This window comes from Loxodonta africana, chromosome 7 (genome assembly GCF_030014295.1).
Source record: "Loxodonta africana isolate mLoxAfr1 chromosome 7, mLoxAfr1.hap2, whole genome shotgun sequence".
NCBI lineage: Eukaryota > Metazoa > Chordata > Mammalia > Proboscidea > Elephantidae > Loxodonta > Loxodonta africana.
Genome location: NC_087348.1, coordinates 95,538,050 through 95,563,517, shown reverse-complemented (window position 1 = coordinate 95,563,517; position 25,468 = coordinate 95,538,050). Strand labels below are relative to the sequence as shown.

Below are 25,468 nucleotides of genomic sequence, written 5' to 3'. Positions count from 1 at the left end.
TCTTCTCTTTTGGTTTTCTAACTCCAGTTCTTTGCACATGTCATTATAATACTTTGTCTTCTCAAGCCACCCTTTGAAATCTTCTGTTCAGCTCTTATACTTTATCTTTTCTTCCATTCACTTTAGCTACTCTGCGTTTTACAGCCAGTTTGAGTCTCTTTTAACATCCATTTTGGTCTTTTCTTTATTTCCTGTCTTTTAATGACTTCTTACTTTCTTCATGTCTAATGTCCTTGATGCCATTCCACAACTGGTGTGGTTTTCAGTCATTAGTGTTCACTGTGTCAAATCTGTTTTTGATGTGGTCTCTAAATTCAGGTTGGATATACTCAAGGTTGTACTTTGCCTCTTATGGACTTGTTCTGATTTTCTTCAACTTGAACTTGCATCTGAGCAATTGATGTTCTGGCCGATGATATTGATCTTTTCCATCATCTCTTTCCAGAGATGTAGTCATTTTGATTCCTGTGTATTTCATCTGGTGAGTTCCACATGTATAGTCATGGTCTATGTTGTTGAAAAAAGGTATTTGCAATGAAGAAGTTGTTGGTCTTGCAAAATTCTATCATGAAATCTCTGCGATAGTTTCTATCACCAAGGCCATGTTTTCTACCTACCAATTCTTCTATGCCTCCAACTTCTGCATTCCAATCACCAGTAATTATTAATGCATCTTGATTGTATGTTTTATCAATTTCAGACTGCAGGAGTTGGTAAAAATCTTCAGTTTTTCCATCTTTAGCCTTAGTGGTTAGTGTGTAAATTTGAATAGTAGTTGTATTAAGTGGTCTTCCTTGTAGGTGGGTGGATATTGTCCTATCATTGACAGCATTGTACTTCGGGATAGATCTTCAAATGTCCATTTTGATGATGAATGCAACGCTATTATTTTTCAATTTTGCCCTTCTCGGCATAGACCTACTATACAACCTGTAAGTTCCATGCCTATGTACCCAAAAGAAAGAAAAGTGTATTTCCACACAAAGACTTGCACATGAATGTTCATAGCAGCCTTGTTTGCGATAGCTAAAAAGTGAAAACAACCTGAAAGTTCATTAGCAGGTAATTGGCTAAACAAATTGTGCTATATGTGGAGACTACTTATGTTAAAAAGGTGGGAGGGAAAGGAAAAGGGGATTGCATTTGGGACTCTGAGTGTCTATTAAGGGTGATGGAAAAATTTGGAAACAAATAATGGTGATGGTTGCATAACACGGTGAACACAGTATCACAATGGTACATGTGAAGAATGTGGAAATGCCAAATGTTTTGTTACATATGTATTTTCCACAGTTAAAAAAAAAAAGGACTGAACTGCTGATACATGCAACAACATGGAAGAATCTCAAAAAGATCATGCTAAGCCAAAAAAGCCAGACCAAAAAAAAACACCTATCATTTGATTGCATTGGTATGAAGTTATAGAAAAGACAAATCTGTAGTGATAGAAAGCAGATCAGTGATTGCTTGAGATGAGGAGTAGGGTGACTGACTGGGAAGTGGGAGGCATAATGGAACCATTTATTTAGACTCTCACTTGCCTCTTTTTTTTTTTCTTATATAGGGTCATTGTGAGAATCGATTAGACGGCAACGGGTTTTAGGTTGCATGTCCTCTTGTCTTATGTTAGGAAGCTCACTTAGTCATTAAAGCCAGTTTGTGGTTGGCTACTTGTAAGTTGATAACATGAGTATAGTTGACTGGGTGTCATAAACGCAAATTGCAAACGTGGATGATAACTTTTTTTTTTTAATTGTGCTTTAAGTAAAAGTCCACAATTCAAGTCCATTTCTTATACAAAAACTTATATGCACAGTTATGTGACCCCAGCCACTCTCCCTGTAATATGACAACACACTCCTTCTGTCCATCCTGTATTTCCCATGTCCATTCAACCAACTCCTGTCCCCCTCCACCCCCCCATCTCACCTCCAGACAAGAGCTGCCCACATTGTCTTATGCGTCTACCCAAGCTAAGAAGCACACTCCTCACCAGCATCATTTTATACCTCACAGTCCAGTCTAATCCCCATCTGAAGAGTTGGCTTTGGGAATGGTTCCAGTTCTGGGCCAACAGAGAGTCTAGGGGCCATAACCTCTGGGGTCCCTCCAATCTGGTCTTTTTGTAGAATTTGAGGTCCGCATCCTACTTTTCTCCTGCTCCATCAGGGATTCTCTGTTGTGTTCCCTGTCAGGGCAGTCATTGGTGAGAACCAGACACCATCTACTTCTTCTGATCTCAGGCTGACGGAGTCTCTGGTTTATGTTGCCCTTTCTGTTGCTTGGGCTCATATTTTCCATGTGTCTTTGGTGTTCTTCATTCTCCTTTGCTCCAGGTGGGTTGAGACCAATTGATACATCTTAGATGGCTGCTTGCTAGCTTTTAAGACTTCAGATTTCTCTCACCCAAGTGGGATGCAGAACGTTTTCTTAATACACTTGGTTATGCCAGTTGACCTAGATGTCCCCAGAAATCATGGTCCCCAGACACCCACCCGGCTACTGTATCCTTCGAAGTGTTTGGTTGTACTTAGGAAAGTTCTTAGTTTTTAGTTTAGTCCAGTTGTGCTGAGTACTCCTGTATTGTGTTATCCTTCCCTTCACCTAAAATAATTCTTGTCTAGTATCTAATTAGTGAATATCCCTCTCCCTCCCTCCTCACCCACATAACTATCAAAGAATGTTGATATTCTATTTTATACACAGTTCCCCTTAGTGGTTTTGGAAACTTGTCTTTTTTCCTATCTGGTACTTTAAGTAAGAGCAAGAAGCCTGTATTATTAACGGCTACTTATGTACTAATCAGTCAGTTACTTGGGTTAGGAGAAATTTTTGTTCATGTAAACAGTTTTTTTTTTAAAAACCCAAATCCATTCATTGAACAAGTCATTTTTAAATGCATGAGGCACTGTCCTAGGTGCTGAAGATACAGACCTGTCTAATGTGGGTACAGCTAATCAAACAGGCATTTATGATACAGTGTGATGCATAAGTACAAAAAAAACCGTGTTGCCATCGAGTCAGTTTCAACTCATAGCAACTCTTTAAGACAGAGTAGAACTCTCCCCATCGGATTTCCAAGGAGCACCTGGTGGATTCGAACTGCTGACCTTTTGGTTAACAGCTGTAGCTCTTAACCACTATGCCACCTAGGGCTTCTACTTAAGACAAGTTAGGATCATTTTGGGACTTATAGCAGGGACATTTAGCCCTGAAAAGGTGGTGTAAAAGAATGGCTTCTTACAGGAGCAGCAGCCAAACTGAGCCATAAAGGGTGAGTAGAATGGTTTGGGATAGAGGAAACTGCACATGCTAAGGTCTGGAGGCTAGAAAAAGTATGTTGGGAACCCCAAGAAGCTCAGTATGGTGGATTTGTTGAGCCATTAAACCAAAACCAGTAACTCCTTATTCTGGATTTCTTATTAATTTGAAAAAAGTTAACCCCTTATTTTTGAAACCATTCTAGTAAGGTTTTCTGCTACTTGAACATACCCTTAAATGGTACAGATTTAAATTAAAGCAAAGGAATAAATGTAAGCACTTATGGGCAAAAGAAATAAAGTCCTAAAATAGAACCAACTTTCAAGGGGAGGACAGAAGTGTAGGGGACTGCAAAGGAATCCAAACAGAGTCACAGAGGTAAAAGAAAAAATGAGGAAAGTGTTTTTTTTTTTTTTTTTTTAATAAAATACCCAGGTTTCAAGAAGGAAGATGTGAGCAGCAGTGTCTTGTGGTGCGGAGGGGTTAGTTAAGACAAAGATTAAAGAGTTCATTTAATATGGGTAGTAGAAGTCAGATTATGGTAGGTTAGGAGCAAATGGGTCAGGTGGGACTGAGTGCAGACAACATTTTCCAGAAGGGGAGAGGGGAAGGAAAGTTCGTTAGCTGGAAGGGACTTTATTTTGCTATGGGCATAGTAGCTCCACATAGATTAAAAAAAAAAACACACACACACAAGTTTCGTACTCTTATTTTAGACCAACAGCAGTTTAAAACAGTTCAAAGTCATATGTATATAAAATACTTGTAAATTTTATGTCTTAGGTTTTTCAAGGGACTCAATAGTAAGCCACTCCTTCTAGGACCTTTTTTTTTTTTTTTTAAGTGTAGAAGCTTAACTCAGTAGTTATCTTATTTTCAATTAGATTAGATTTTATGCACATTAAGAACTAAATTTTGAGATAGTAATGCTTTTTATAGTCAACAATAGTGATGGGTGTGTTATTTTTCAAAATAGCTGAATAATTTTGATGAGCTCTTTCAAAACATAATTAAAACCTCAGCTACCATGAAGCTTTAGGAGGAAAGGTTCTTCAAACTGGGATCCTTCTATGCCTTTTGGGTTGTCTATAAACTCTTTGAAAATATTTGCAGAAATTTTTATGTTTACATTTTTGTTTCTTTAGTTAATAACCATAGCTTTCATTCAAAACTAAGAGGCTGTCTTATGTTGGGTCCCTCAAGAAGCAGACCCTGAGAAAGATGTGAGTGAGTTCAAGTACAAGCAGTCCTTGGGTTATTAATGTCAACTTTCGGACAACTTGTACTTTAATGTTACATAAATTTGTCCTCACTTTGAGAAGATTGAACCAAGCCCTACTCACAACAAATTCTTTATCACAATCACTTTCACTTGCTGCATGTGCAGCTTTTAAATCACTGAAAAGATTTTCAGCCTTTTCTTGCACTAAACCAAACCCACTGCCGTGGGGTTGACTCCTAACAACCCTCTAGGACAGCAGAGCTGCCCTGTAGGGTTTTTCCAAGGCTGTTAACTTTATGGAAGCAGACTGCTACATCTTTCTCCCATGGAGCGGCTGGTGGGTTCGAACCACTGACCTTTCAGTTAGCAGTTGAGCTCTTTAACCACTGTGCCACCAGGGCTCCTTCTTGCACCAGAGTAAGGCAAATAAGAACCGTATGCATTTGTTCTGACTGACCTACAACTTCAGCTTAGAAATGGGGACTGCCTGTAGTTTACTTGGGAAGTGATGCCAGAAAACAGTGGTGGGAGAGTGGGACGGTGAGACAGGGAAGGGAAAAAAAGCCAACAGAGGATGCATTATCAAGGAAGTTACCTCTGTGGGTAACTGTGACTGAGTCCCGCTGTTGAACTCTAGGAGACAGTGTAGATTTTATCTCAGATTTGTCCTAGCTGTGGAGTAAGGGAATGTCTGTTAGTTATTGGTTGAGATATGTTCCCAGGAAAGGCTAAAACTCCCTTGCCCTGTGGTCAGAGAAAACCCTCAAGCAAAGACTTAAACACGTGTTTACAGCTGGATATTGTCTGATTTGCCTGCACTGGAATGGTAAGTGCTGAGGGGTTAAGAGTGAGGAAGGCTCTGTCAGCATCTGCTACAGAAGTAACAATAAATATATAATTTTATTTCTTGGTTAATTGAAGGTATTTAAAATTGTTTAATTGACACAAAGTTCGACAATATTAAGGAATTACTAAATTTCAGATGGCAATAATGGTATTATGATTATTTTAAAGAATCCTTATCTCTTAGAAGTACACATTGAAGTATTTATGGTTGAAATCATGTGATATCTGGAATTTGCTTGAAAGTAGTGGGAAGGGTCCACTGGAGTGGGAAAAGTCTGTTAGTCATAAGTTGATAATTGTTGAAGCAGAGTGATGAGTTTATAGTTTTATTATACCAGTCTATTTTGAGGCTTGTTTCATCACTTTCGTAATGATTGTTTTGTTTTCGTGTCTTCTGAAAGTATTTCGTATCACCATTTTGCTGAGTAGAAGTTTCTGTGCCTGCAGTTAAAGAATTTCAGAGTGGAATGAATGCTTAAATGACTGGTACAAGACTGCCAGAAACACACACGCACTGTTGTCTTCTTGTTAACGTCCAGAGTTATCCCATGTTCACATAGACAGGAAATTCCCTAAGAAGTCTTCAGGAAGACCTTATTTTTATTGGTTGTGCTTTGCTGATGTTTCATTTGATCATACTTAAAAACCACACCTATTTTATTCAGCTACCTTAGTTTGCTTGTTGATTGTTTTAGCGGTCTTCTGGCTGGCCCCCATAAAAGGTGCCAACATTTTGCTTTAAATAAGACATGATCACCATCTGGTGGTAAATAACAATAGCTTTGGTTTGTATATTGCTTTATAGTTTATAAAGTGCTTTTATATACATTATCTCATTTATTGAGGTAACTGTAGAAATTACAGCAAGGCCATTTTGTTTCTGACAAGTTTCCAGGAAACTGTAAGATGACATAGTATGCTACTCAGCTATTTACCTCTGTCAATCGAATGTTGATAGAAAGAGAAGTGAGAACTAATCACTTGTTAGCAAGAAACAACAGAATATAAATTTCACACAGAAATTGAATTCTTTTTTTTTATAATTTTTATTGTGCTTTAAGTGAAAGTTTACAAATCAAATCAGCCTCTCATAAAAACTTATATACACCTTGGTACACACTCCCAATTACTCTCCCCCTAATGAGAGAGCCTGCTCTCTCCCTCCGCTCTCTTTTCATGTCCATTTCGCCAGCTTCTAACCCCCTCCACCCTCTCATCTCCCCTCCAGGCAGGAGATGCCCGCATAGTCTCGAGTGTCCACCTGATCCAAGAAGCTCACTCCTCACCAGCATCCCTCTCCAACCCACTGTCCAGTCCAATCCATGTCTGCAGAGTTGGGTTCGGGAATGGTTCCTGTCCTGGGGCAACAGAAGGTCTGGGGGCCATGTTCACCGGGGTCCTTCCAGTCTCAGTCAGACCATTAAGTCTGGTCTTTTGATGAGAATTTGGGGTCTGCATCCCACTGTTCTCTTGCTCCCTCAGGGGTTCTCTGTTGTGTTCCCTGTCAGGGCAGTCATTGGTTGTAGCTGGGCACCATCTAGTTCTTCTGGTTTCAAAATGATGTAGTCTCTGGTTCATGTGGCCCTTTCTGTCTCTTGGGCTTGTAATTACCTTGTGTCCTTGGTGTTCTTCATTCTCCTTTGCTCCAGGTGGGTTGAGACCAATTGATGCATCTTAGATGGCTGCTTGCTAGCGTTTAAGACCCCAGACGCCACTCTTCAAAGTGGGATGCAGAATGTCTTCTTTATAGATTTTATTATGCCAGTTGACTTAGATGTCCCCTGAAATCATGGTCCCCAAACTCCTGCCCCTGCTACACTGGCCTTTGAAGCATTCAGTTTATTCAGGAAACTTCTTTGCTTTTGGTTTAGTCCAGTTGTGCTGACCTCTCCTGTATTGTGTGTTGTCTTTCCCTTCACCTAAAGTAGTTCTTATCTACTATCTAATTAGTGAATACCCCTCTCCCACCCTCCCTCCTCTCGTAACCACAAAAGAATGTTTTCTTCTCAATTTAAACTAAGAAATTGAATTCTTTTAGTTTAAATTCACAGTTCTGCAGAAATGTCTATTAAAGAAAAATTAAACTTATTTCCTCACACCTAAAATTATGATATTTGGTCATAAAGGTATTTTTTAGTGTCTTGTTTAATTTTTAAATACTTTGGGATATATTTTTTAGTGTCTTGTTTAATTTTTAAATACTTTGGGATATACTTGATGAGGATAGAAGCTTTGCACTTTACAGAGGTCTGGTGTAAGGAGCCTTGGTGGCGCAGTGGTTAAAGTGCTCACCTGCTCAACGAATGGTTGGCAGTTTGAAACCACCGGTGGCTCTGCGGGAGAAAGATGTGGCAGTCTGCCTCCTTGGAGATTTACAGCCTTGGAAACTCTATGGGGTCGCTATGAGTTGGAATCGATTTGATGGCAGTGGGTTTTTTGGGGGAGGAGTTAGGAAATCACTATAGATAAAAAAAAAAAAAATAGGTATCTTTATTTACTCCTATGTACAAATTGTCCATAGGAGTATTCTCTTCTCTCCCTCCCCTCAAAAATTAGAGAAAAGAGACAGCAACCAGACTTTGTTCGGTCAGGGATATCACCTGATGGCTCACACAGTAAACTAATAGCCCGAAGCCTTTTCTATTTTGTTTCATCTTTCTCTTCACGTTTTTCCTGCTTCCTGTTACTAGTTCAGATAATTTGTCTTTCTGCCTACAGGAACTCTTCTTGAGCTATCTGCAGAAATTTTCTGTTTCCTGTATTTCTTCTCTCCCTGTTGCTTTCCTTTATTTTTAAATATTTTAAAGCTATTTTGATTGCTTTTTCTGCTTTAAATACTAACATCTAAATTATAAGTTTTCTCTGATTATTCTGTTTACGAATTAAATCAGTTCTTGTGAGGTATTTGGGCAATTTACAGCTTTGCTTCCTTTCAGTGGGATACAGCCCCCTCTGCAGGCTGGGCATTGTTGGAGGTAGTGTGTTACATTGTACATAATAATGCATACTTTTGTATTCTATAGCACAGTATTTCTTAATTCTTTTTCATTATCACTCTCTTAAGTAGAAAATTTTAATTTAAATTAACTAAAAATAATTTCAAAATTGTTAAATTTTAATTTCTCTCTAACAAGAGAAATTAAATATAAGGAATAAGATTTTTGTCAGGTAGACTTGAGTTTTGGAGGACTACAAATCAGTATTTGAGATTCCCCCTGCCCAACCAGCTTTTGCCCCCTTAGAGGTGATATTGACCCTATTGAGAATATATACTCTAGCTGAGTTTGCTTTTATATTTATAAAATTTCCAGAAAGCAGTTTGGAAGTGGAGTGGTTATTTCAAAAGCTTTGATAAGAATGGATTGGGGAGGAGTAGCAATAATCTTTGGTTGCCACAGCAACTGTGAGCTGTCTAACACATTTTAGAAATGGATAAAATACCTCAGGGTGTCTAGGCAGGAGCAACCTATGATCGAAGCCAGAGATGAAGTTGAGTAATAAGGGCGGCTTGATTCATAAGTTAGGTGTTCTGAACTATTCGTATGTCCGTTGATATTTTAAAAACAAGAACTCCAGATTGGAAGGCCATGTGGATCTGGGCTCTTGCTTGGGCTTTGTTTGATCTTGGATGAATCACGTTAAATTGTAGGTGCTCAATTTTCTTGTCTCAGAGGTTGTGAATTAGATCATTGGTTCCATTTCAACAATTCTGAGATCCTGTGATTGACTGTTATTGTGTTATTATGAGACAGATAAATACTTGCCTCGATTCTGACATATATACATTGAATATTAAAGCTGGAGAACGTTACTTCATCTGGTGCAATACTTTTTTTTATTGATGAGAAAATTTAGGTTTGCACCTCTTTCTCCAGACTCTGTCTAGTGCTTTTCATAATGCGTACATAATACATCAGTTCTTAAAAACACATAGTTGAATATTAAGTACAAGTTTTCAATTGAAATGTGAACATTTGAAATGATGGTGAATATTGGCTGAAATTCTGAAACAGTATGATACAGATGCCTAGTTGACTTTATTATTAAATACCTGTGTGTACGTGTTGCCTTTCTAGGTTATGAATATAATTAAACTAAAAGTTATGATTTCTGCTTTTATAATGAATTATAAGGATCATATAGAAGACATATAAAGCAGTCGCTTTCTTAGATTAAGATTGGCTAAGGTACTTTTCAGGAAATTTTTTAGAAATTTAGACTATTTCTGAATTTTGCAGTTTTCTTTGAGGGGCTTCTCTAGAGCTCTACTGCCACAGCCTTAGTCCTGGCCGTCATATATTTCTTGCCGAAAGTGTAGCAGTAGCCTCCTAATTGGTCATATATGGCCTCCTCCAATTTGTCCCTCACAGAGCAGTCAAAGTTATTTCCCCTCGTATACTTTTTATTATTATGTTAAAGTATATATAATATAATATAGTATTTGCCATTTTTAAGTATTCAGTTCAGTGGCATTAATTATATTCACAATCCTGTGCAACCATCACCACCATTCCATATACTTTTTTAGATTATGGAAGACATGAAACATATAAGATACATAGTACATAAAAAACATAAAAAGTAGAGCATTACATAATGAACTTCATGTGTCCATCATGCACCTTCAGAATAATTTTGTTTCATCTCTAACTTAATCATCCCAGTCCCTGACCCTACATTATTTTGAAGCAGATTCTAGACACAAACTGAGCTTTTAAAAACGTAAATCAGATCGTGAAAGTTTCTGAAATTCCTCGTGTGGTTTCCCATTATATTTAAATAAAAGCTAAATTCTTTACATGACTTACAAGGCTTACCTCTCCAGTAGCATCTTTAATCCCTCTCTTTTTTACATACTGTACCCCAGCTCCATGTGGATCTTTTTTTGTCTCAGCACTTTTATATATGCATTTCCTTTTGCCTGGCATGTTCTTCCCATCCTTGGCTTGGTTGGCTGTTTTTCGTCATTATTGTCTCACCTTTAGAGGCTTTTCCTGATAGTTTTACCCTATGTAAGTGTTGCCCTTTCAGTGGCAAGAATGTCAGCAATTGGTGCATCTAGGTGAAGGGCTTTCCGTTTTTCTCTACATTTGAAATGATTAAAAAACAGTTGGGAGAAAATCCCTCCCTCCCTTTAAAATAGTACCACTCATATAGTTTATTTCTTTCTAAATTTTGTTTTGGGCCTTTCTTTCTATCCCTCCTCCTGCAATGATTTTTAAATTGAGTAGAAGGAAAAAAGAGAAGGGAAGTAGGATCATCTCATTAGAGTTGGAGGCATATGGTACAGGTACCCATTGCCTTAAGTGCCTCAGATTCCCTCTGACCAAGGATGCTGTTTATAAGTATAAGCAAAGAGGGTGGTGGTGGTTCAGTGGTAGAATTTTCACCTTCCATGCTGGAGATCCAGGTTTGATTCCCAGCCAGTGTACCTCAAGCAGAGCCATTATACATTTGTCATTGGAGGCTTGCAGGTTGCTTTGATGCTGAACAGGTTTCAGCAGAGCTTCCAGATTAAGACAGATTAGGAAGAAAGGCCTGGTGATCTTCTTTGAAAATCAACCAGTGAAAGCCCTGAGGAGCACAGCTGTTGAATCCTGATCACTTACAAGCCAGTAGTGGTCACCTGGATGGTGACCAACAACAATAGCAACAACCTTTTGAAGACTGATTAATGTAAGGGTGGCTCACTTCATCATACCCAGGTACCATTTTTCTCTATAAGAAAAGATCTGCCTTCTCATTTAGTAAGAATTGTTTCACACAATGCCACATGCTGGCAGGGGTTAGGACAGTTCCATTTGTCCTAACTCCTTTGTCCTTTCTGGATTGCTGGTGTTACATCAGTTCTGCTGATATCTTGTAGCACACAGATTACGTTCTTTGCTAGCAGATACGTTTCCCACAGTTTTGGTTCTGAAATAATCTGAGCAATGTTTGGAGAGACTCTATCCATGTGGAAGAGCAATATGATTCTAAACGGAGCTCAAAAACCTAAAACAGAGCAGCAGATACACTTTGGTTTGTCTGCCTACATAACAGCTATTCTTGGATTTTTTTTATCCATAATGGTTATGAGCTGAGTTTAGTCATTTGTACTACACTTACCTGGTATCCCTGTGCTATATGTTTCAGACAGTGGTCTAAATTACAGTTCATAGCCTTGAGCCTTTTATTTTCTTGTCAGGAAACTTTAGATGAGAGATTAAATGAACTCTTTGGAGGTAAGGTGTATGAATGCATGGCAGTGATTCCAAGGATCATATGGCCTGTGGGATCAGTGTCATTATTGCTCAAACTGTGCTCTCCCAACAGAGTTTCTAAAATCTGGACTGTAAGCAAAAGGATATTACTGTAAGCTTGTCTTTTAGCCACTGCATTTGAAATCAGTGTATTTTTATCAATGGCCAAGATAAAATCAACTTTTTGTTGACTGTAAGCGTATTTTTCCTTATAAACTTAGAGGAAATTTAAGTAAAAGACTTTATTAATGAACGAGAAAAATTGTCTTTAGTCATTATGGACTGTTGTAAATTTTTACCATTTAAAAAGCAGCATTATAAGCAACAGACTAGAATTGCAGAAGCAGCAGCATTCTTAAGATTTGGTGCTGGAAGGATGCTTAGAAAAATATCAGAATATGGACTGTCTTTGGGTGATTGGATCAATAGTACTGTCTGGAATTCGACCACTTTTCTGCTGCTTCATTCTTATATCATGTTGTTAGGCCCTTCATGAATTCACACAGCTTCTGACCTTTCTTTTCCTCTGCTTAAGAATCTGTCATCTTCTGAGGCATTGTGAAAGAAACAGGACTGTTAAAGCTTATGTAGCGAATCTGTCATGTGAAAGATAGAAGATCTTGGTTCAGTGGGACAAAAACCTGTATTTTTCAGAATGAAAAGAGTTGATTAAGAAATAAATCTTTAGAAGGAAGTTGATAATTACTTAGTGTTCTGGAATTGAGACTATTTAGAAAATGTGGAGCTTGCCTGTACGTGTTTTAGAAAATGATCATGTGTTTTAAAAAAATACGACTGATCGTTTACAGCTGTGCTGTCCAAAACCGTAGGCACTTGTCATGTGTGGCTATTTAAAATTTACATTAATTAAAAATAAATAAAATTAAAAGTTCAGTTAATTTCATCATCCACATATCAAGTGCTCAGTAGTTAACATGTGGCAAGGGGCTCCTGTATTGGACAGTGCAGATACAGAACATTTCCATCGTAGGAACTTCTGTTGGAGAGAGAGCATGGCTTTAGAGAATACAAAGAGTGGAAAGTTGAATATTATGGACTTAATTATAATATTGATTAATTTTTCTTTGCAAGTTTTTGCTTGTTTCAGTTAGTAAAATACTAAGGGTTACTAATGTCCTTAAAGTTTATCAGCTTGTCAGTTTTATTTGTAACAAAAAAATTTATTCAGTTAGAAAAGTGTGGGTTGTAAATTTTAGTTTTAAATATGCTAACCCTACGCTATCCAATACAGTAGCCACTGGCCGCTATGGCTGTTGAGGACTTGAGATGTGTCTCCTATGAATTGAGGTGTGCTGTAAGTGTAATGTGCACAATATACTTTAATACTTAGTACAAAGAAAGGATTTAAAACAGCTCCATTTTTTATATTGGTTGCATGTGCAAATTGTATTTTGGATATATTGGGTTAAATAAAATATATTATTAAAATTAGTTTTGACTTTTACTTTTTCAAATGTGGCTACTAGAAAATTTACCGTAAGAATGAATTCATGTGGCTCACCTCATATTTCTGACAGCACTGTGCTAAACCTAGTGTTGTAGTAAGCAAATCAAGTCATACGTATTCTTCTTCTACATGCCCGAGTTGACAGTGACTACATTTGTAAAGCGAGATTAAAAAAAACGTATTTATTGCATATATTTATTTTTGTTTTCTGTTAGATTTTTAAAAATAGTAGTAGTATCAAAATGTTTAGGGACTTCACATGTTGGTGTGATATGGGGGACATGCTTAAAACTGTGGTGAAGAACATTTAACCAACTGCTAAATGAATGAGACAGACAGTATGAATACTATGGCCATTCCAAAGACCAAAGAATTTGTGTACTAGAATCATCAAGGAGCTCTATCACAGAGGCTTTTGGGACTTGTACTGACCAGTTATGTTGCTGGTTGCCACAGAGTCGGCTCAGTCATGGCGACCTTATGTCTAACAGAACAAAAGGTTGCACAGCCCTGCGCCATCTCCGTGATCATTGATCCGTTTGAGTTCATTGTTGTGACTGTTGTATCAGTTCATCTCATTGAGGGTTTCCCTTCTTTTGGCTGACCCTCTCCCAACCATAATGCCCTTTTCTAGTGATTGGTCTTCTCTGATGTGTCTGAAATAGGTGAGCAAAAGTCTTGCCATTTTCGCTTCTAAGGAGCATTATCATTGTAGTTCTTCTAAGACTGATTTGTTTATTTTTCTGGCAGACCGTTGTATTCAGTATTCATCACCAACATCACAACTCAAATGCATCAGTTCTTCTTCTATCTTCCTTTTTTGTTGTCCAGCTCTCACATGCATATCAGGTGATTAAAAAGACCATGGCTTGGGTCAGGTGCACTTTAGTCATCGAAGTGACATCTTTGCTTTATAAAACTTTAAAAAGCTCTTTTGTAACAGGTTTGCCCAGTGCAGTGTGTCATTTGATTTCTTGACTGCTGCTTCTGTGGGTGTTAATTATTGATCTAAGTAGAATTAAGTCATTGACAACTTCACTTTCTTCTTCATTTATCATGAAGAGTTTGGATACAGCCCAGGTAGGTAATGAGTTGGGTATGCTAAGTGGGCAATGAATAGGCCAGAATGATTTCCATCAAGGATTTCAGTGTAGAAATAAGAGAGAAGAGTTGGAGAGTTAGGTTGAGACTGAATATTGGGACTCTGAGGTGGGTAAGAAATTTGGATTAGTTTATATAGTTTAATAAGCTGTGAATGATACTTATAAACCGAGGAGTGACACGAAAGTAGTATTTTTGGACTAGATTTGGTTATGGAAGATTATGTAGAGCTATTTTTCTGAAGTGAGGAGATATGGTAATGTCCTAGGGAAACTGGAAGAAATAGGGAGGATCAAGACTACTGAGTTTGGGGAAAGGGGAGAAGAAAGAAATGAAAATCACTTTGGTTACAAAAGAATCAACAGAAATAAAAATTTTTAGGTTTATATATTTTGCAATTTTAAAACTGCGTTTAAACCCAACACAGAATTTATTAGAAATTAGAAATGAGGAAACTGAAGTTCAGTGTTTAAAGGACTTGACTAGAGTCATGGTCTCCTTGGTGGTGCTGAGAACTGAGCCCCCAGGTCTTTTTCTTCCTCTCATATTGTCATTGGCATCTACTCAGTTGCCTAAGCCAGTGACTCAGATGTTTTCTTGACTCTTTCTCTATCACTCTGCACAACCAGTCAATCACTAAGTTTTATTAATTTGTTTCTTAAACATTTCTCAAATCTGCCTGCTTCTCTCTGTACTACCTTTACATCAGTTCAGTCTTCCTGGATTGATGTTCTTCTTCTGATTTTGCTTATAGTCTGTGTCCTTTACCCCACCTCCTAAAACAAGCAAACAAAGCAATCTGTTTTCCTACAGTTCAGTCATAGAGATCTTTCTAAAATGCAGAGCACTTTCATGCTTACACTATTAAATAAAATCTAAACTTCTTACCTGGCCTTAGAAGATTCTTCATACTTATGCCCTGCTTTTATGCCCATGTCCCCAGTTCTGTTATCACTTTGTTTTTCAGCCTTTTGCATCTGCTATTGCTTCTGTCCACTCCCCCCGCAACCCTTGCCCCAACCTCGTACTTCAGATCTTGACTTAGTAGAATTGTCCATTTATTTGTAACCACCCTTTTTCGCCACTCCAACACCCTCCCTCACTAAGAAGACTCACTTAAGTAGGCTTGTTAAGGGCAGAGGCTATATCTTGCTTACTGATAGTAGTATTTTTATACTTAATGTAATAATGTTTTTATACTTTAGGTTTCAAGTTAGGAGAAGTAGCTTTAGTGGAGAATAGAGAGTTTGGCAGAATGACTGAAAAGAATCAGGCCATGATTTCCTTAGAATGTATCCTTCAAGATATTGTGTTTCACAAAAAAGGATTCTATGATCAAATATATTGCAGAATGCTGCATATCCCTATTTTGGGTATTCACAGTATACATAACACTAATCAATAAAAAGCCTCCAAGAAATCCTGCAGTTAAAAAAAAAAAAAAACCTTTTTAAAACATCCAGCATTTCTCTAATGTATTTGGCTGTGGAGCCTTTTGGATAGCATGCTTGTTCTTTGTTCTTTGGTTGCTGGTGAGAAATGCCAGACTGGGCAGAGGTATGTGCTGTGTACGCGTGTGTCTGCTTTATTTTCCCTCAGGTCTGATTAACATAATTGAACGGCATAATCAGATCACGTCCAAGGAGTATTTGGGATTACTCTGGTTGTCTCAAGTCAGAAAAGAGAACATAAAATACAGCCTGCAAGATAACAATCTTAAGTATTTGAGGGTTCCAGTAGAAGAGAGATTGAAAGTATTGTCTTTGAAGCCAGAGAATAAGGGCAAGAACCAGAGGGAAGAAGTTGAAGGGAGGTAGATTTGACTTAGAATAAGGGTAATAACTTTCTAATAATTAGAGCTGTTCAGAAAATGGAAATAAATACCTTGGAAGGTAAGTAAAGTCTCTGAAGGATGTCAAGCAAAGATCCGTAGAGATTCTGTAGAGGAGTTTAGCACATCAGATGAGGGATATATTGGGAAAATCATTTTCTGAAACACAGTTCGGAAAAACTATTAGACTCTGTTTCTCAGGTGTCCATCAACGTGGAATTTATATTACTTTATTCTTTTTAAATTCTGTGAATCTTTATCTTGGCCTAAAAAAAATCTCAATAAAGAAACCAAATGGTATCACGTAAAACAAACAGAAACTTTAGATGTATAGTAAAGTGCTTGTACTTGGTGGAATTTTGAAATAAAACATTAGTATCTCTGTTCATACTTAAAGTGGTTTTCAGTAATTTCTTGCTCTAGTTGAGAGTTTTTTGATTCAGAGGTCTAAAAGCAGCTAAAATCCAACAGCATCTATTTTGGACAAGTATTCAGGGCTTGGCGAAAGTTCTTTTTTATATAATCTTAAATGATTGTAAATGTTTTTTTTTTTCGCTACCTAACAGTATTTTTTCTTCTTTTTAAGTACCAAAAGAATTGGTGGAGCTCCATTTAAAGTTGATGAGGAAGATTGGCAAATCCGTTACAGCGGACAGATGGGAAAAATATTTAATCAAGGTAAATATTTGTAAAGTACCTTTTCTATTACTGAAATGTTACTGTAGCTTAAATTGATAGTGTTATGTTTCATAATATGCTTAACTTTTTAAATGGTCTACTAAAAGTTGCAAAATACGACTGAAATCTGTATGATAATACTGTTGGTGGGTGTGCAGTTGTCTCTTGCTGCTACGAAGAAAGAGAGTCCTAAGTCAAAAAGCTAGATTTCAGAGGTGGTATGTTTCTTTTGTACCTAATACTGTGCACGGGGCTTTTTTTTTTTTTTTAAGTCATTTATTCTTTTAATTTCAAAATTGATATTTTAACAATATTGTCTAATATGGTGACCATGAATAGATATAACCCACATAAACAAAAGCTCATTGGGGACTTCAGTACTTTCTTGTTGTTGTTGTTCGTTGACCTCATTGTATTCTTTTTTTTTGAGGTGAAATTCACATAACAAAATTAACCATTTTAAATGTACAGTTTTTTGGCATTTAGTATATTCACAATATCGTGCAACCATTACCTTTATCTAGTTCCGAAACATTTTCGTCATCCCCAAAGGAAACCCTGTACCCATTAAACAGTCACCCCCCCATTCTCCCCTCTCCTAAGTCCCTGGCAACCACTAACCTATTGCTATAAATTCACCCTAAATATGTTTTTTAAATTTTTTATTGTACTTTAGATGAAGGTTTACAGAACAAACTAGCTTCTTATTAAACAGTTCGTACACAGATTGTTTTGTGACATTGGTTATCAACCCCACAACATGTCACTGCTCTCTGTTCTCGACCTTGGGTTCCCTATTACCAGCTTTCTTGTCCCCTCCTGCCTTCTAGTCCTTGCCCCTGGGCTGGTGTGTCCCTTTAGTCACATTTTATTTCATGTGCCTGTTTATCTTTGGCTGAAAGGTGAACCTCAGGAGTAACTTCATTACTGAGCTAAAAGGGTGTCCAGGGACCATACTCTCAGGGTTTCTGCAGTCTCTGTCAGGCCAGTAAGTCTGGACTTCTTTTGTGAGTTAGAGTTTTGTTCTACATTTTTCTCCAGCTCTGTCTGGGACCCTCTACTGTGATCCCTGTCAGAGCAGTCAGTGGTGGTAGTTGGGCACCATCTAGTTGTACTAGAGTCAGGCTGGTGGAGGCTGTGGTGGTTGTAGACCACTAGTCCTTTGGACTAATCTTTCCCTTGTACCTTTAGTTTTCTTTGTTCTCCCTTGCTCCTGACAGGGTGAGACCACTGGAGTATCTTAGATGGCCGCTCACGAGCTTTTAAGACCCCAGATGCTACTCACTAAAGTAGAATGTAGAACATTAGCTTTATAAACTATGTTATGCCAATTGTGTGCTCAGGGCTTTTTATAGTTTCTCTTATTTCATTTTTACAATCATCCTGATCAAATCAAATAAGAAACAGATAAGGCACAGGGAAGTTGTCATTTTTGCTTGAGATGACACAATACACGTGGATAGAGCCAGGGTTTTCCCCTTATTTAAAAGGTAAAATGTCCAAAGCCATTTAGGTCAGTATGGGAAACTTCTAAATTATCATTAAGGCCAAACCTGTTGTTAATGAGGACAGCCTGTCTAATCTAAACCAGAAGACACCTGCTTTAGGACAAGACCATTCAGGATAAATTGTCTTTGAGATGCTTAGAGAACCACACAGTTTTTGGGAGCCTGTTCTCCACTGTCTTTTAAACTGATGTAAGTATCTTTTTGTTGTCCTTTGGGGGTATTTTGACTTCTATAACATACCATACTCTCCGTATGAGGTTAGAGTTTTAGGTGATTAAAAACTACATAGTAATGTTTTGCCTGCTTTTAAAAATACATATGTTTATATATATTTATATTTTCTTGTCTGCTCTTCTGTTGGTGAGGGAATGTGTTTATAGACTGCTATAAAAAGAGGAACAATCAGGGAACAAGAATTGCTTATTTCTATTATAAAAATCATTCTGTTCCAATTTCTTTGCTGTATAGCACACCACTCCAAACTTAGTAACATTACTATGTACCCATTACTGCCGAGTTGATTCCAACTCATAGCAACCCTATAGGGCAGAGTAGAACTGCCCCATAGGGTTTCCAGGGAGCAGCTGATGGATTTGAACTGCTGACCTTGAGGTTAGCAGCTGAGCTCTAAACCACTGCACCATCAATAATTTTAATAAGCTCACCAATTCTTTTGGTCAGGAATTCAGAAAGGTCACTTCTGTGGTACCCTGCTGGTTAAACAGTCATAACTCTGCTCAGATTCAAGGGGAAGAGGAATATAGATCTCCAATTCTCAATCAGAGGAGTATCTAACTTTTGAAAATCCCAATATAAAAAATAATCTAATGTTTTTACACAAGGTTGAAACATTGGAAAGTTAACCCTAGCATTTCAAAATTTGATGCCGTGGGATTTTCTAAAAGCAGCATTGACTCATGTTTAATTAAATCTCTGAAATATACTTAACTGTGAGTAATAAATGAGCCAAAGTTTGTCTGCTCAATCAAATTCTTTTTCAAATCAGTTTAGTTGCTCTTTTGTCTTTCACAAATGTTTATTAATGATTAAGATTCAAGATTTTAGAACTTAAAAAGAGATTCTGGGATCTCAGAACCCTAATTTTAATATAATGTTTTAAAGGGTGTGGTCCTTTATAGTTTCAATTGTTGAAGTTTTTTTGTAAATATTGTAACACTACTGTTTTTTTTTCTTTTTACATCCTTTGTATCTGAAAACTGAGGTCGAAATATCTTGTATACTAATATAATTTTTCTACTAAAACACTTTAGGATCTTGGACAACCTACTTTGCCCCTTTTAGTCTCAGTTCCTTTGTAAGATGTAAATGGAGACCAGATGATTTCATAAGCCCCTTCAATACTGTGGTTATGATTCTAGCTTAATTTTTTTACTGAGATATCATTCACATGCCATGAAACTTTTTTTTTTAGTTTTTATTGTGCTTTAAGTGAAAGTTTACAAATCAAGTCTCTCATACAAAAATTTGTATACCTCTTGCTATATACTACTAATTGCTCGCCCGCAATGAGACAGCACACTCCTTCCCTCCACTCTCTCTTTTCGTGTCCATTCCGCCAGCTTCTGACCCCCTCTGCCCTCTCATCTTCCCTCCGGATAGGAGATGCCAACATAGTCTCATGTGTCTACTTGATCCAAGAAGCTCATCCTTCACCAGCATCGTTTTCTATCTCATTGTCCAGTCCAATCCCTGTCTGAAGAGTTGGCTTTGGGAATGGTTCCTGTCCTGGGCTAACAGACGGTCTGGGGACCATGACCACTGGGGTCCTTCTAGTATCCGTCAGACCATTAAGTCTGGCCTTTTTACGAGAATTTGGGGTCTGTATCCCACTGCTCTCGTGTTCCTTCAGGGGTTTTCTGTTGTGTTCCCTGCCAGGGCAGTCATCGGTTGTAGCTGGGCACCATCTAGTTCTTATGGTCTCAGGCTGATGTAGTCTCTGGTTTATGTGGCCCTTTCAAAACTCTTTTAAAGTATAAAATTCAGGGGTTTTTAGTATATTCACAAGGTTGTGCAACGATCACCACTGTCTAATTCCAGAACATTTTCATCACCCTCAAAAGAAATTCCATAGCCTTGAGCAGTTATTTCACCTTCCCTGAGCCCCTGGAAATCACTAATCTGTTTCCTGGCCCTATGAATTTGCCTATTCTAGACATTTCATATAAATGAAATCATACAGTATGTAGCCTTTTGTATCTGCCTTCTTTTACTTAGCATGATATTTCCAAGGTTCATCCATGTTATAGCATATATCAGAACACTTCCTTTTTAAAAAAAAAATATATAAAATGCACACAATAAAGAATTTACCATAACTGACATTTAGGGCATTCACAATGTTGTGTAGCCAATGTTAATATCTAGTTTCAGAGCATTTTCATCACCCAAAAGGAATCCTGTAACCATTAAGCAGTCACTCCCTCTTGCACTTGCTCCTGTCCCCTGGCAACCACTAATCAATTTTCTGTCTCTATGGATTTGTCTATTCTGGACATTTCATATAAATGGAATCATACAGTTTGTGCCTTTTGTGTTGGCTTTTGTCACCTTTTAACGTGTTTTCAAGCTTCATGTAGTAGCATTTATCAGTAATTCATTTTTATTTTTATTTTTTGGGCTGAATAATATTCCATTGTATGAATGTACTACTTTTTTTTTAATCCATTCATCAGTTGATGGACATTTGGGTTGTTTCCAGCTTATGGTTCTTATAACGTGCTGCTATGAACATTTGTGTACCAGTTTTTGTGTGGGTGCATATTTTTATTCCTTGGTATATATGTAGGAGCAGAATTGCTAGGTTGTAGGTAATTCTATATTTAACTTCTTGAAAAACTGTCAGACTGTTTTCCCCAACTGCACCATCTTACATTCCCATCAACAGTGTATGAGAGTTTCCGTTTCTCCACATTCTCACCAACATTTATTGTTGTAGTTTTGATTTGCATTTCCCTGATGATGTTGAATATCTTTTCGTGTGCTTGTTAACCATTTGTGTATGTCTATTCAATTCCTTTGTCTTCACATATAAATAAATATATATAGATATAAACACTAGCCATTTCAACATTCTTCACATGTACCATTCTGTGACATTAATTGTACTTACCTGTTGTTCAACTATCACTGCTGTCTGGTCCCATATTTTTCCATTACCCCTAACAGAAGCTTAATGTACCCCAAGCAACAAGTCCCACTTTTCCCTCCCGCTCCTGTCAACCACTAATAAACTATAGTCTCTACACACTTGCCTATTCTAGGTATTTCATATAAGTGGGATCATATAAAATTTGTCCTTTTGCGATGGACTTATTTACTCAGCATAACGTTGTTAAGGTTTGTTCATGTTGTAGCATATATCAGAACTTTATTTCTCTTATGGCAGAGTAATATTCCATTGCATGTATGTACCATATTTTGTTTATCTGTTGGTGGACATTTAGGTTGCTCTCACCTTTTAGCTATTGTGAATAGTGCTGCAGTGAACATTGGTGTACAGGTATTTGTTCGCATCCCTGCTTTCAATTCTTTTGTATATATGCTTAGGAGTGGGATTGCTTTATCATATGGTAATCCTATTTTTAACTTTTTGAGGAACTGCCGAACTGTTTTCCACCACAGCTATACCATTTCACAGTCCCACTAGCAATGGATGAGGGCTCCAATTTTTCTACATCCTTGCTTACATATGCTGTTTTTTTTTTAATCATAGCCATCCTAGTGGGTATAAAGTGATACCTCATTATGGTTTTGATTTGCATCTCCCTAATTTTTTTTTTAATGACTAATGACATTGAACATTTTTTCATGTGCATGGTGGCCACTTGTATATCCTTTTTGGTGAAATGTTTATTCACTTCCTTTGTCCATTTTTTTGATTGGGTTTTTTGTCTTTTTCTTGTTAAGTTGTAGGAGTTCTTTATATATTCTGGATATTAAACCCTTATCAGATAATGGGTCCCCAAATTTTTCTCCCAATCTGTAGGTCGTCTTTTCACTTCATTGATAAAGTCATTTGATGCACAAAAGTTTTCAATTTTGATGAAATCCAAACTATTTCTTTTTTCTTTTGCTGCTTGTACTTTTGGTGTCATATCCAAGAATCCATTGTTAAAAACTATGTCTTAAAGCATTACCCCTATATTTTGTTCTAAGAGTTTTATGGTTTTAGTTCTCACATTTAGGTGCTTGAACTTTGTTCCTTCTTATTGCTAAATAATATTCACTTGTATGGGTAATACATTTTATTTATCTATTCATCAGTTGATGAACGTTTGGGTTGTTTCCATTTTTTGGCTATTATGAATAATGCTGTTACGAACCTTTGTGTACAAGTTTTTGTCTGGACAGGTGTTCTTACTCCTCTTGTGTATATAACTAGGGGTGGAATTGCTGGATCATATGGTTATTATATATTTAACTTTTTGAGGAGCTGCCAGACTTTTCCAAACTTGACTATGCCATTTTACATTCACACTATTAATTTATGAGAGTTCCAATTTCTCTATAATATTTGAGAACTTACTATACACTTAGTACTATGTATGGTATTTTGCATGCATTATCATTTAATTCCCATCCTAACCTATATCATGGAAAGTAAATAACCCCCAGGGTCACATAGGACATGTAGAAGCAGTGATTGAATAAAGGTCTCCATGATGATAGAGCATGAGTGCTTAATGCTTTACATGTTGCATAGCACTTGCACATACTTTTAACTTGATCCCTTAAATAATAATTTTTTTTTTCTATGGTAATTGTGAGGAGTTATGATTTAGCCTCCTAAGTGAATTGCATGTGGTGGTACAGAAAGAGCACTTGATTTGTAATGGGGGAAGAAACTGAACTCTGCTAATACTAGATGTGTAAGTTTAGTTATTTAACTTCTTGGCCTCTGTTTTGTCATGTAAATGTATGTGAATGCCCCCAACAGAGTGCCTGGCAAATAGCTGGACCTTCGCAAGTGTTTAAATATTAATAAAATAATAATTTACCAGAGAAACAGCAGAGGAATCTTAAAGAATTTTTTTTCCTCTTCTGTAGGAGGTATTCCTTTGGAAATTGATAGCACCTTGGGCCAAATAATCTATATGTGTGGCTGTAGAAATGTTGGGTTGTATTTTCTTTACTTTTCAATTGAGCTCTTATGTGACTTCAGGTGGTCCAGTGAACATTTTATAATAATATACCTAAAGTCTTTTCCATAAAAATGCACGTTTTAATGCCTTAATTATATCTGGGAAACCTGTGGCAAGAGTCCCTTGAGTAGACTAGGAACCTTCTTCTGGCCCTTCAGAGTTCTTTTGCAAGTGTGTACATTTGTATTGGCTATGACTTCTCGAATTATGTATTTAGAAGTACTGCTCCTTCATAACCACAGGTATTTATTTAGTAAACTTACCTGTAACTATAGTATCAGTGTGTTTTGAAAGATGTTACATAAAAATAGCAATTTAAAGTTGTTTCTCATTGCTTTAGCTCAAACAGATGAACCTGGGAAGTAAAAGTAAAGTCTTTTAAAATTTCATAAAGATAAAAAGCTTTAGGAGCCCATTTGGAAAGGATTATTTTGTTAATGGTGTGTGTGTGTTGATTCTTGTCCAAGCTGAAAATGAGAGAAGAATGCAATATGTGAGATTTACTGCATACTTATTATAAACCAAAAAACCCACTGCCATCAAGTTGATGCTGACTCATAGCGACCCTGTAGGACAGAGCAGAACTGCCGCATAGAGTTTCCAAGGAGAGCCTGGCGGATTTGAACTGCTGACCTCTTGGTTAGCATCAGTAGCACTTAACCACTACGCCACCAGGGTTTCCATACTTATTATAGTATTTAAAAAGTTTTTTTGACTGTTGCCTGTAGTATGAAATACGTTTGTTAAAACAGAAGAACCTGCAAAATGCATCAGACAGAGAATTTTCTCAACGTTTAGCAGGATTCTTAGCTTCAACATAATTCACCATTACATTGGATACAGAGCATAACAGTAGAAGCCATTCAGTATAATACTAGGGTAAAATACCTGGAAAATAAAAGTAGGAAATTAAAACAAATGAAGCACAATAATTTTACTTAAATCTTAATTAACCGTGTGGGAGTGTGTGTGTGTATCTGAAACAAACATGTCATGAAACAATACTTACAATTTGAAGAATGCAGACCTACTTTGCGTTTTTGTGAGCAGACAAGTGGATTCCTACTCATAGCGACCGTATAGGACAGAGTAGAACTGCGCCACAGGGTTTCCAAGGCTGTAATCTTTAAGGAAGCAGATTGCCACATCTTTCTCCCACAGAGTAGCTCTTGGGTTCAAAACACTGACCTTTCAGTGAGCAAATGAGCGCCTAACCACTGAGCCACCAGGGCTCCTTTTGACCTACTTCCTACCAGCTCTTAATCCCCTCAACTCCTATTTTTGTTCTGATTGGTTTTTGTTATGATTTTCTAGAACCATTTTCAGGTTTGCATTTATATAAGGGAGCTGTAGGTACCTTCCTTACATTGTATCTTTTACTTGCAATGAAACCCTCATTTTACAGATGTGGAACTGGAAATTCAGAGAGGCCGTTGACTCTCCAAGACCACATTGCTGGTAGAGGAGAGCCAAAATTTGAATTTCAGTCTATTTGACACTAAAGTCTCATGTCTCTATGTTGCCACTAGATTACTGATATAAAGCAGATTACTTGGAAAGAGACACTTTCCAATCACACTCTTTTCCATTTTAGGTTATTCTATGTATGTATGTATTTTTTTTTTTTTTTATGTATGTATATAAAATAGCTGTGATAGAGATTTTACTCTTACTGCTAGATTATAGCAAGTATTTTCAGGATACCTTTTCCTTGACTGAAGGCTTCAGGACAGGCTATTTTTTTGTGTGTGTGTTTTTGATGAATGTTTATACAGTAAATTAGGTTCCCATTGACAATTTCTATACAAATTGTTCAGTGACATTAGTTATGTTTTCTACAGTGTGTCACCGTTCTCTTTGTTTGTGTTCTGGTTGTTTCATTTCCAGTGTTCTAGTTGCCCTGTCTAGTTATCTTCTCAGCTTTGCTTTAGAGTGATTATTGAGCTTTTGGTCTCACATAGAGAGTCTTTTAATAGAGCATCATACTTACGGGTAATATCCTTTATTTCGTGTGCCACTTTATTTCACTAAAAGGTGATCTCAGGATAGTTTCAATTCAAGGTTTAGAGAGTATCTCAGGACAGCAGTCCTCAGGGAGTCCTCTGGTCTAACTGGTCCAGTAAGTCTGGACTTTTTAAGAAATTGAGTT

At 37.2% G+C, this 25,468-nt stretch overlaps 1 protein-coding gene across 4 annotated transcripts in view; it reads left to right on the top strand.

Moving 5' to 3' along the window:
* Positions 1-25,468, top strand: part of RSF1 (remodeling and spacing factor 1) — a 166,621-nt gene that overhangs the window by 49,255 nt on the left and 91,898 nt on the right. For all 4 annotated transcript variants that reach the window (XM_023558505.2, XM_003418517.4, XM_010598170.3 and 1 more), the window contains exon 2: positions 16,558-16,649. In XM_023558505.2, coding sequence (XP_023414273.2) covers positions 16,558-16,649 — 92 coding nt within the window. The remainder of the gene's footprint in view (positions 1-16,557; positions 16,650-25,468) is intronic.